Genomic DNA, 13,248 nt, shown 5'->3' with positions numbered 1-13,248 from the left:
TCAAAGCATGCGTATCCTTAAATGATAACTTGGTAGGTTCCATCAAGTCAGTTCCAACTCATAGTGATCCTATGCAAAACAAAACAAAACACTGCCAAGTCCTGTGCCATGCTCACTGTTGTTAGGTTTGAACCCATTGTTGCCACTTCAGTCCATCTCATTGGGGCTTTCTTCTTTTTTCCTGACCCTCCACTTTTCCAAGCACAATGTCTTTCTCCAGGGACTGGTTCCTCCTGAAAACATGTCCAAAGTATGACAGACAAGTCTCAACATCCTTGCTTCTAAGGTACATTCTGGTGGTACTTCCAACACAGATTTGTTTGTTCTTCTGGTAGTCCAGGGTACTTTTTAATATTCTCCAACACCGTCATTCAGATGTATCGATTCTTCTGTGGTCATTCTTTCTCATTGTCCAACTTTCACATGCATATAAGGGCTAATGAAAAATACCATGGCTTGGGCCAAGTGCACCTTAGTCCTCAAACTGACATCTTTGTTCCTCAACACTTTAAAGAGATCTTTTGCAGCAGATTTGCATACTGCAATACATTTCTTAAGCACTGAATGTTAATTGTGAATCCAAGCCAATTTCTTTGACAACTTCAATCTTATCTCCATTTGTTGTGTTAAGTGTTACTGTGTCGGTTCTGACACATAGCAACCTTGTATAGGGTTTCCAAGGAGCAGCTGGTGAGCCTGAACCACCGACCTTGTGGTTCAATCTGACATTGCAATCCAGTGCAGTAACCCGCAGCGCCACACCAGGATTCCATGTATCATAATGTTATTTAGTGGTTCAGTGGTGAGGATTTTTGTTTTCTTTACACTGAGGTGCAATCCATACTGAAGGCTATATAGTCTTTGATCTTCATCAGTAAACATTTCAAGTGTTCACTTCTGGCAAGCAAAAATTAGTCTTCCCCCAATCCTAATGCCTAGGATCTTACCAATAAATGGATTCTATTGTAATTTTCACACAAGCAGCCACATATTCTGTGTGAATGGCCACCTGCTAACTGACTTCCAGATGAAAGGTAAAATATCATCCCCCAATTTAGTAAAAATAAAAATATAAGTACAGTGTTGCTTGAAAACCAGTCCCCAAATTTTCTTTGTGTATGTATCAGGGGCTTTGGCCAGTTCCCGATGGTTTATGAATTTGACTTGATAATAATTAGCATGTTTACAAACATCTGGAAATACGTACGTCAGCCTATATAAAAATAAAGCTGTGGACAGCTGGGCAAGAACACTGATCTACTCGCCGAACTTTTTTCCAAGTTCCCTGACATCGAGGATTGCCAATAGCTTGCCAATGGAGAGTTTGGTTTCTGAAATGATAATTTGAAAAGGTTAATTATACTAAGAGCAAGTCTAAGAAAATTTGAATTCCAAGTGCATTTTAAAAAGACAATGATCACATGCTAAGGTTTTCTGCTTGGGTTACAAGGAACAGAAGTTGATCCAGTTCTGTTAAAAAACAGTTGCCGGTCAAGTCACCTATTACTGTCCATGACATCCCATATGTGTCAGAGCAGAACTGCTCCAGAGGGTTTTTCAATGATTGCTTTTACCCCAAATGCCTCTAGGTGGACTCACACCTCCAGTTAATGTGGTTAGCTGCCAACCACATTAACTATTTACACTGTTCAGGGACTTCAAGGATAAGGAGAATAGAATCAAACTGAGTGTGAGTGATTCACATAAATAGATGATAAAGTGTTTTATGTATGGTGAATCCTGGTGTGGCGCTGAGGATAAACACTGGACTTGCTATTTGCAAGGTCGGTGGTTCAAGCCCACCAGCTGCTTCTTGGAAACCCTATACAGGGTCACTATGAATCAGAACCAACTCAATGGCATTTAACAACAACATGATAATCCTTTTCTCTTTTTTTTTCTGCTGTTAATCAAATACTGCTATAAGTGAACCCTTCCATTTTTGTCTTAAGTTACTTGTTTAGGTTTTTTGTTTACATATTCAGGTTTCCTCTTCTCTCCTGGACCGTTGTTGTTAAGAGCCACAGAGTCTGTTCTGATTCATACAGATCCTGTATACAGTTTCTGAGCAGCGGCTGGTGGGTTTGAATTGCCAACCTTGCAGTTAGTAGTCCAGTGCTTATCTAACAGCAATACACCAGGACTCCTTGTTGTTAAGTGCCATCGAGTTGATTCCGACCCATAGCGACCCTGTATAGGGCCTTGCAGTTCAAATGGCTTTGCAGTCTACCACATTAACCCACAGAGCCACACCAGAACTCCACTAGGACTCCTAGATTACATGAAAGTAGCAAAATCGCTCCTCTCTATCCCTTGAATGTGCACACAATGACTCAACTTGTCCTTGTCCATCACTTGATACTTGAAATTTTTTCTTTAAATGGTAAGTTCTGCTATTGATGTCACCTGAGGTTTGGGGTAACAAGTATTTGTTCTTCTAACTTGATATGCATGTATAAAGTACTATAAAAATAATAATAGAAGAGCTGACTATTCATATAGGTTTAAATTAGAGGACTCCAAACCAAATGATCTATTGTAATCTTTCCAGCTCTTTGATTTCATAACGAAGAGGGAAAAAACTAGAGAAGTAGAAGGAGCAAAGCCAAATTATTACTTAATAATAATATTAAGTAATAAGATCACTGGTACCTCAGCCAGGAGTTAAGGTACTTTATGGGTACAAATTAGATTATAAATTCATTTAAACTCAAAATATGGATGAGGTACTCAGAAAAATATTAAATCTAAATATTAAGTTTCTATTTGATATGAATTCCTTCCCCATTTTACTATTCCTTCAGTGTACTCAATACAGAGGCCTTTAGGCACAAGTGACTAATAAACATAAATTCAAGTTATTAAATATTAAAGCATACTCTGAGTATAATGATAAACTGGAAAGGTCCCTATTTGAAATTTTAATCTGCATTTTTACCAGTTCCACCTGATATCTTTAAAACCTTAATTCATATGGTACCTAAATTGGTCTTTGTCCAATAGCTTCCCAGCATGAAGTTTTCTCTTAGCTAGTACTGGTGGTGGTGGTTACGTGCGTTGGAGTCAGTTCCAACTCGGAGCGACCCTGTGCAGGGTTTCCACAGCTGGAAATCTTTACAGGAGCAGAAAGCCCCTTCTTTGTTCCACAGAGCAGCTGGTAGAGTTGAACTGCTGACTTTATAATTCGCAGACCAACTTGCAACCCACTACCATGCCAGAGCTCCTTAGTTAATGGTAATAGTACTCAATTTAACTGATAAGTCAGTTTACGGGAGTGGGATAGATTTGCAGGGAGGTAAGAATGTTTTCTAAGGAGCTCTGGTAGCGTAGTGGTTACGAATCGGGCTGCGAACCTTAAGGTCAGCGGTTCGAAACTACCAGCCGCTCCGCGGGAGAAAGATGAGGCTTTCTACTCCCGTAAAGATTTACACCCTCGGAAACCCTGTACAGGGTCGCTATGGGTCGGACCCGACTCGATGGCACTTAACAACAACAACAAGAATGTTTTCTAGGTCAATTAAACCTACAGAATTGTAGGTTTATGACCCTGTGGAGCAGAGCCTGCCCATGTCCACTGCCTTTGAGTCAATTCCAACACAGTGACCCTATGTAGGGTTCGGACACTGTAAATCTTTATGGGAGCAGCCAGCCTCGTTTTCCTCCTGAAGCTTGCCTCCGTACTGCCAGGGTTCTCACACTTCATTGTCTGAATCAGCTGGGCAGGTTTCTGAAAACTATTGTCCATGGGATAAATCTGATTGTGCTTTTGTATGGACTTAGAGCGAGGAATGGTTTGTATATTTTTAAATGGTTAGAGGAAAATTTAAAAGAATATTTCATGTATATGGAATTTAATTTTAGTTTCATAAATACAGTTTTATTATATGAATCGTATCTTTGGGCACTCTCATGCTACAATGCATAGTGGTGAACCTGCAAAGCAGAAAATATTCACTATCTGGCTCTCCACATAAGTTTTCTGACCCCCTAACCTAAGAAAGTGATCGTTAAAAATCTACCCCTGCTTCCTTCAGTTGGTCTGAAGTGTGGCTCAGGAATCTACATATTTTAAACCACCATCCCACCAGATTCTGGTTCAAGCTGTCTCCAGAACTGCAAATTGGAAAATTAGGTTTGGGGTGGTCATTTGAACTCTCCAGATTGACCCATTTATCTGTTATGTGTGGAGTATCTTAGTCCCATCATCTGGAGTCTAGAATTACTTACCAGAAGATTGTCCTCACTCACAGTTTTGATTCCCCAGACCATGCCCTGATAATGCTACGTTGTTGTTAAGTGCCATCAAATTGGTTCCAACTCTTAGCGACCCTGTTTGGGGTTTCTGAGGAGCAGTTGGTGGGTTCAGTTTGACCTGGCAGTTAGCAGTCCAGTGCTTATCCTACAGTGCCCCACCAGGACTTCCCAATACGTCATAGACGGGTCAGCCATTCTGGACCCGGAGAAGCAGATCTCTAACAGCTAATCACAAGAAATGTTTGTACTTCAATCAATTTTCCTCACTTACCCGTCCGAGTCCAAACCATCTCCAGAACAACGGAGGCTCACAGAGTTCATAGCTGGAGGCTGACAATCCACACACACTGTGTATCCCTCTCGGAGATACTGCATCCATCGGGTCAAAGGTCGGTTCTCCATCGCACAATGCTGAGTCAATGACTCTGTCTTAAACTCCATACAGTACCTAGAGAAAAAGTCATCATTTAACTTGCTGTCATTTGAAGACCTATAATGCAGAACCACTTAGTGGCTCGCTGTTGTGATGATGCTGGACGCTACACCGAACACCAGCAGGGTCACCCATGATAGGCAGGCTCCAGTTGAAATCGACTTGATGGCAGCTATTAATTTATAGGGAATCTTGGCATGGCAGGACTGCACTGGAGCACAAGGTTAGTTTGAATAGCAACATCGGTGGTTCTAACCCACCAGTCGCTCCTTGGAAACTCTATACAGGGTCACTATGAGTTGAAACAACTTGACTGCCCTTAACCACAACACTTAGACAGCACCAAGTCTCAGGAAGCCTGTCAAGCCCAAGGTTATTTGGCTGACTGGAGAAGGTAGTGGAAAGTCTCTTCACAGAATGCCTTGTAGAATCGCTCATCCACTGAATAATTGACAACTACAATGACTCTTTTCTCTCTTTCTTCAATCCATAATTGAATTATCTAATCACATGATGAATTTCAACTGCAAGGTTGGTGGTTCAAGCTCACCAGCTGCTCTCTGGAAACTCTATACAGGGTCTCTATGGGATGGAACCAACTTGACAGCACTTAACAACAACAATGATAAATTTTCAGAAATTTGGATATCCTGTATCCTGAATGATCTATATCACTAACTTGTGTATAAAAGCATGTTTTAATGGGAAAACAGTCCTTGCTTATCTTTTAAAGAATTAGATATAAACAAACAATGGCTTGAGAACCCTTAAATCTGAGTCACAGGAGAGGCACTCAAGCCAGCCGCCCTCGCCAGTGTGCTGCTCAGCCTCACAGATATTCCCAGGGCCTACCCACACTCCTGTTCTGCCTCGCATGCATGATCCAGGTAGTAATAATGTGCTCTGACTTGAAGTCAAGCATCAAACTCATATGGGCACCACAGGTAAGAGTAGAAATGGGAATTGGAGATGTTTTCTGTGATAGAAGTTAGTGTCGCCTTATACTGAGCTGTGAGAACTTGTAACACTGGGTGTGACTAAACTCTGAAGGCCTTGAGCTAGCAACCAGACTTGAGTAAAAAGTTTAGAGTTTTCTACTCTAAAGTAGCAATTCTTCAGGAATGGAAAACAAAAAGCCTGGAATATTGTAGAAGAGACTTGTACTTTTGATTCCAATTGAGCTACGGTAGATTAGTTTCTTACCTACAGGGATGATGAGGTTAAATGGAAGGTGTCTGGAGAGTCTGTTTCAAAGAGTCTCCTTAACAATGGTACCAGTACTGGTTGCCGTGGAGTCATTTCTGACTCATGGTGACCCTTGTGTATTAGAACACAACTGTGCCCCTTGGTGTTTTCAATGGCTGAGTATTTAGACATACATCAGCAGGCTTAGCCTCGGACCTACAACCTTTTGGTGAGTAGCTAAGTATGTGAGCCATTTCCACCACCTAGGATAATGGCATGGACCTGTAGGATCAGCCCTGCACTGCTAACCGCTAGGTCGGCCCTTCAAAGCCACCAGCTGCTCCTCAGAAACCCTATACAGGGTCATTATACATCAAGACTGATGCAATGGCACCTAACAACAACAAGGACAATAGTAAAAACCCAAATCCACTACTACTGAGTCGATTCTAACTCATGGTGATTCTATATAGAGTTTCTGAGACTAAATCTTTATGGGCGCAGTCAGCCACGTTATTTCTCCCATGTGGCAGTTAGTGAGTTTGAACCACTAACCTTGCAGTTAGCAGTCCAACTCCTAGCCCACAGTGCCTCCAGGGGCTCCTTTTGGGACAATGGTGGTGGCTATGTGCCATCGAGTCAGTTCCAACTCATGGTGACCCTGTATAAGGTTTCCAAGGCAACAAATCTTTATGGGAGCAGAAAGCCTCATCTTTCTCCCACGGAACAGATGGTGGATTTGAATTCTGACCTTTTGGTGAGTAGCCCAACTCAACTCACTACACTACTACAGGTCCTTAGGGACAATGGTAGGTACAAAAACAAACCTCCATCCCACCGAAAAAAATACCCACCAACAACAAAAGTTGCTGTTGAGTAGATTCTGACTCACAGCAACCCTACAGGACAGAGAGGTGTCCTATAGTTTCCAAGGCTGTAATCTTTATGGAAGCAAACTGCCACATTTCTAATCAAGTGACTGATGGATTTGAACCACTAACCTTTTGATCAGCAGCCGAGTGCCACCAGGGCTCCTTATTCATTAGGTATCTTTAGGTATTGGGGAAGGTGCCCTGGTGGTACTGTATGTTTGGTGCTGGTCTTCTAACCTTAAGGTTAGTAGTTTAAACCCACCAGCCACTCCACCGGAGAAAGACGAGGCTGTTGACTCCCATAAAGATTGTGAGTCTTGGAAGCTCTATGTAGGATGGCTACAAGTCGGAATGGACTCAATGGCAGAGGGGTTTGGATTTAGGTATTGGGGTAGGAAATTTTATGATGCAGCTTAAGTCGACTTCAGAAATCTCTTTAATGAAATTTTCTCATAAAATTTCTTCCAACAAGCCTATAGGTTATGTATGAATATCCACATGTTTTTAAGAAGAAATGCTGAGGTAGAGCAGTTGATCGGAGCATCATGGTTAGTGAGAGGGAGTGTGGGCACTGCTTATCTGACAGCAGAACACTGGACTCAGTAAAGTGAGGGGTTCCGAACAGCCTGTGTCTCCAGGTGTTGACAGCCAAGAGACTCTCTAAGCTGATGTATCTATCACTTTAAAATTCACCAAATAGATGATGCTGGAGTTGGCAGTCCACATAGACTACAAGAAGTACATCCTTCACATGATTGCTAAATGGATTTCATCTGGTCACTTTTTGGTAATCAGACCTCAGAGACAGATAAATCTATCTGGCTTCCGCCAAAAACCAGGGAGGGTACAAGTACTTTCCCAACCCTGTGATGAGCAGTCATGTCACATCCAAAGTCAATGAAAAGTTGATCATAAAACCTAATGGACTCTTTTGTACTGATCTGATCACACAATTCAAAATGCATAAGTCAAAAAGCAAAAAAAAAAAAACAAAAAACCCACCACCAACAAAAACCACATTACCCAGCATCCTCTGTGTCTGTAGACCACTGTGGTGAAGCGGCTTGTCTCGTTCGCTCTTTGTTGAATGCAGATGTAGTTATGAAGGCAGGAACTAGAAAATAGAGAATTACATTGAATACATGGAGACTAAAGTACTCAGAGCAATGTTTCCCAAACTTGATTACATACCAACAGAATGTCCTGTATTTCAAAGTCCAAAGTCAATGGTGGAATGTCAGAGGAGGGAAGAAGAAGCTAAGTTACAGTGTCAGAGACCTAAATGTGATGAAGGTATGTGTGCCTGCAGATGTTAGAGAAGGGAACTGCAGGCCTTTGACAAGTATATTTGTGTGCAGTAATTAAACTTGTGTGAAAGGAAGGAGAGGGGATAGAAGAAAATCCAAAAAGAAAAGAAAAAATGGGGGGTGGGGGAAAGTGAGGTGATAGAGATCATGAAGAGAAAGAGAGACAGACATAATGTAATGCCAGGAAGTGAGATAGAGAAGAAAAAAGAACGGTAGCAAGAAAAATAAACTTAGAGAAAAGATGGGAGCAAGAGGAAGAAGAAAAAAAGATCAAAGGGGATGGAAGGAGAAACAGAAGACAACCAGAAAGAGGAAACATGGGAGGGGAAGAACGGAAGCAAAGGAGAGACTAGTGATGCATTCTCCAAGCCTCCCAGGAACCACATCTGGGAATGAAATGGTAGGTGTCCCTCAGCCTCAGGTAAAAAAAGCACAAGTGGCTCTCCTGTTTGCACTCCTCTCTCCACCTTACCCAACTCAGATGCTCCAGGAATTCTTTCCTCTGACTTCTATTCTTTCTCTCTCATTTTATTTTACTTGCCTGTCTCCTCCCTATTTCATCCCTGAGTCTGGAGTGGCATCAGTTACTACAGGACATGGAGGTGTTCTCTTGCTTCCGCTCTACTGTCAACTAGAAGGAAGCAGGGTTTTACCGTGCCCAATATTATGCCCCTTACGCACTTACACAAAAATATTGTGCAATGGATGAATGGATCAGCAAATGAATGAATGAAGTTATGGGATGCCAGCTACTATTTTGCTGTGATCTTCTGTCTCTGCAACTGAGAAGGTTGAACAGTCTCTTCCATTTTTGTTTCAGAAACTGAACGACACCAGGTGTGGGCTTGTGAGATACCACAGTCATCCTCAATGTGTGTAAACTGGTGTCAGGATGCTTGACTCCTTCCTGCCAATGGAAGGAACCCTGGTAGTGCTGTGGGTTAGATGATGGGCTGCTAACTGTACGTCTGTGGTTCGAACTCACCAGCTGTTTTGTGGAAGAATGAGGCTGTCTGCTCCTGCAAAGATTTGCAGCCTCAGAAACTCTATATAATAGGTGGGTTGGAACTGTCACACATTTCATTTGATAATTAAATGCTTAACCATTTGCAACTCTTTATCATGCTCTGCTGCCTCTGTAATAATGCAGATTAATAAGTTTCACAACTCTATAGATGAATCCTGATCAAAAGGGGGATAATGCAGAACAGAATTTCGAATTCTCATGGCATACAGACTTTCTGGAGCCATGGAGGCTGGTTGGACTCCTTAAAGTATTGCCATAAGATTATCTTAAATCATAAACCAAAAATATTCTCTGAAGTTCTCCTAAAACCAAATGAGTTTTGTTTAACTGGTAAAAAATGCCTGCCTCGAGCACTGAGCTCTTTTGCAATACATATGGATCCCACTGACAAACAGAAACTAGAAAGATTAGATGGGAGCTTAAGGGACCAAAGTTTATTTTAATGAGGACTGAAATCCAGAAAAGCAGGATGAGAGCGGGTGCACAATGAGAAGAATGGAATCAGTGTCTGAGCTGTAGATGTGAAACCTACTGACCTGGCGCATGTTCTGCTTTGTCTACTCTCAGCAACAACAAAAATAATATAGCTCCCTTACTTTATACAGCACACTTCCCAGGAAATATTAAACTTGGTTTTATATCCCTTATGGCTCTAATCACACCCTGAATGCAAAGTCAAATTTAAGAAAAGAAAAGAAAACTTTCTAGCTCAAATAAACTGAGTCCCCTTAGGCCATGCAAGAAAGACGGATATGGAGGTTCATCAGAGCAGGGCTCAGGAAGAGGGAGGGGCTGACAGAAGGCACAGAGAGTAATACCTTAATATGGCATCTTGTATTTTGATAGCTGACTTCATTAGCCATGTACAAAGTTTTTGTGCAGATTGGTGATGTAATAAGTCAATAATCTGTACAAAAACTTCGTAAAGAAATGTTATGGTGGTGGTGTGCTGTGGAGTCGGTTCTGATTCATAGCAACCCTGTATACAGTTTCTGAGGCTATAAATCTTTATGGGATTCCAGTTCTGCATGACAGCCAGGAGAGTGAGGTAGGAGAAAGTTCCGGTGAGAAGAGAGAAAGATCTCATGAAAGAAATGATCATATACCAGACCCACGGCTTTTGAACTATCATAAGATCTAGTATTTCAGTCTCCTGAACTCGCATTTTTGAGAAATCGCGCTGCTAAGGAAAAAAACACCCATTTTGGGACTCTCGCTCAAGGAACTGCGGGTCACTCCCACGACTGCAGAGTTTAGAGGGGGGAGCTAAGGCCAGTCCGTTCCCAAAGCGGCATTTCCAGCAGGAAGAAAAAAAAGGGGGATGCTGGACAAAAAAGCCACAAGAAAAGACATAGCTCCCCCCAGCCCCCCAAAATCTCCATGCCCTGGCTTAAGATCTCAATAAGATCAGGCAGGGCAGTTCACTCACAACACAGAGAGAGGGAAAAAGGCGGCGACTATTGAAGTCATCCTCCATCCGCCATCCCCAAACTTAGAAGCCCTGCATCTAAGCCCCCTGCCCCAACTCCCAGGTAGCAGCGGGGTCTTCCAGCTGCTGTTCTGGTGGGACAGGGAACAGAAAAAGTTAACCAAAGCCGCATCCCCGCTCCAAAGTGGTGATTTCTGTCCATGTGTTTATATTACTTCTGCTTTTAGTCCTTTTGATCACACATCCTTCCTGGAGGTGGGAACTTATCCTTCCTACATCACATAAGAAGCAGCAGCAATCGTGGCCATATAGCCAAGCTATAAGCATACAACATAATACTTCACCACTAAGACAAGACCCAACAACACCTGCTACACATTACAGACGAAAAAGGAAGCCCATCTCCTGATCATCATCATAATAATAATAAAAAATAACCATGACCAATAAGAAACAATCAACTTTATCGAAACATATCCAAAAACAGAAGAGAGCAGCTGACGTAAATGAGCAGGAAACAGACAAAGGCTTTATAGAGTAGGAGGAGCAGGTTTTGAATATGTCTGAAAGGGAATTTAGAAGAATGATATGGAAACAAATTCAAATAATCTGAAAAGCGGTCAAGGAAAATAAGGAAGAAGTAAGGAAATTACTGCAGGAGCAATCTAGGATTGATACAGCATTGGAAACAATTCAAAACATGCAAAAAGATGTCCAGGTGATCAATAATAAGCTATCAGAAATAGACAATAGCCTGAAAGGGGAAAGGAACAGACTAGAAGAGATGGAAGCCAGAACCAGCCAACTGGAAGAGAAATCTCTCAATACTGCCAAGGTAGAAGAGCAAGCAGCTAAAAGGATAAAACAATGTGAAGAGAGTCTAAGATTCATGCTGGATAACATGAAGAGGAATAATGTAAGAAATATTGGCATTCCGGAACAAGAAGAAGCAGAGAAGTCCACAGAGGAGATAGTTGAAGAGCTTCTGGGAGAAAATTTCCTTAACATCTTGAAAGGTGAGAAGATTAACATTCAAGAAGCCCAACATACCCCAGGAAGGATAGACCCCAAAATAAAGTCTCCAAGACATATAATGATCAAGCTCTCCAAAATCAAAGACAAGGAAAGAATATTAAAAGTGGCCAGGGAGAAAAGAAATTTAACTTATAAAGGCAGGCAAATTAGTTTAAGCTTTGACTATTCAAAACAGACCATGCAGGCGAGAAGGCAATGGGGAGACATATACAAAGCTCTGCAAGAAAAAAAACTGTCAACCAAGAATTGTCTATCCAGCAAAATTATCAATCAAATATGATGGTATGGAGACTTCTGATATGGCAGCACAGCCAGGAAAGGTAGGGACTTGCTCCGGTGGGAAAAACGAGTGGACTCTCACAAAGGAAACATTCATAGACCAGTCCCATGGCTTTTAAACTATCATAAACTCTCCTGGACTCACATTTCTGAGATAGCGCACTAATAAGGATAAAGAGAAGCGCGTATTTTGGGACTCTCCTGCGGGGACTGCAGGTTGCTCCCGCAACAGCAGAGTTTAGTGGGCAGGGCCAGGGCTGGCCCATTCAGAAAGTGGCATCTCCAAGAAGGGCAAGAGGCGATATAACTTCCTCCCGCCCCAAGTCTCCCCGCCCTGGCTTGAGAACCCAATAAAAATCGGCCGGGTGCAGCTCACCCATGCTCAGAAAGGGTGAGAAAGTCTGGAGAGTGTGAGAAAGTTTGAGGCGACTTCTTGACATCATCCATCATCCCCCATCTGTCACTGCAGCTAAGCCCCCTGCCCCCACTCCTAGCTAGCAGTGGGATCTCACAAAGGAAACGTTCACATACCAGTCCCACGGCTTTTAAACTATCATAAACTTTCCTGGACTCACATTTTTGAGAAACCGGGCTAACAAGGATAAAGAAAAGCGAGTATTTGGGGACTCTTTCCTGCTGGGATCACGGGTCACTCCTGCGACTGCAGCGTTTAGAGGGCGGGGCCAGGGACAGGCGCTCGGAAAGCCGCATCTCACAGAAGGGCAAGAGGCTATATAACTTCCTCCCGCCCCAAAGTTGCCCCACCCTGGCTTGAGATCTCAACAAAAATCAGCCAGGTGCAGCTCACCCACGCACGGAGAGTGAGAAAAGTCGGTGGGGACAGGGAACAGAAAAAGTTAACCAAAGCCACATATCTGCTCCAATGTGGTGATTTCTGTCCATGCGTTTATATTACTTCTGCTTTTAGTCTTTTTGACTACACATCCCTCCTGGAGGTGGTATCTTATCCTCCCTACATTCCTTAAGAAGTAGCAGCAATCGCGGCCATATAGCCAAGCTACAACATAATACTCCACCACTTAGACGAGACCCAACAACATTTGCTACACATTACAGATGAAAAGGGAAGCCCATCTCCTGACCACATTAATGATAATAATAATAATAATAAAACAATAACCATGACCAATAAGAAACAATCAACTTTATCAAAGCATGTCCCAAAACAGAAGAAGGGAGCTGATGCAAATGAACTGGAGACAGACAAAGGTTTTATAGAGGAGGAGGAGCGGGTTTTGGATATGCCTGAGAGGAAATTCAGAAGAATGATATGGAAACAAATTCAAATAATCTGAAAAGGTGTTCAGGAAAATAAGGAAGAAGTAAAAAAAAATTCTCCAGGAACAATCAAATAGGATTGACACAGCATTGGAAGCAATTCAAAACCTGCAAAAAGATGCCCAGGT

The 13,248-nt window shown here is 42.3% G+C and overlaps 1 protein-coding gene across 1 annotated transcript in view; it reads right to left on the bottom strand.

Annotated features, from left to right (window-relative positions):
• Nucleotides 1-1,213: 1,213 nt before the first annotated feature.
• SBSPON (somatomedin B and thrombospondin, type 1 domain containing) overlaps nucleotides 1,214-13,248 on the bottom strand; it is a 72,394-nt gene continuing 60,359 nt past the window's right edge. The window contains exons 3-5 of the mRNA XM_006860015.1: nucleotides 7,768-7,858; nucleotides 4,526-4,702; nucleotides 1,214-1,331 (exon numbers count right to left, since the gene is read on the bottom strand). Of these exons, the coding sequence (XP_006860077.1) occupies nucleotides 1,214-1,331; nucleotides 4,526-4,702; nucleotides 7,768-7,858 (386 nt within the window). The remainder of the gene's footprint in view (nucleotides 1,332-4,525; nucleotides 4,703-7,767; nucleotides 7,859-13,248) is intronic.

Source organism: Chrysochloris asiatica, unplaced genomic scaffold (assembly GCF_000296735.1).
Source record: "Chrysochloris asiatica unplaced genomic scaffold, ChrAsi1.0 scaffold00036, whole genome shotgun sequence".
Classification (NCBI taxonomy): domain Eukaryota; kingdom Metazoa; phylum Chordata; class Mammalia; order Afrosoricida; family Chrysochloridae; genus Chrysochloris; species Chrysochloris asiatica.
The sequence above is the reverse complement of the archived record's forward strand: the minus strand, read 5'-3'. Positions and strand labels throughout refer to the sequence as shown.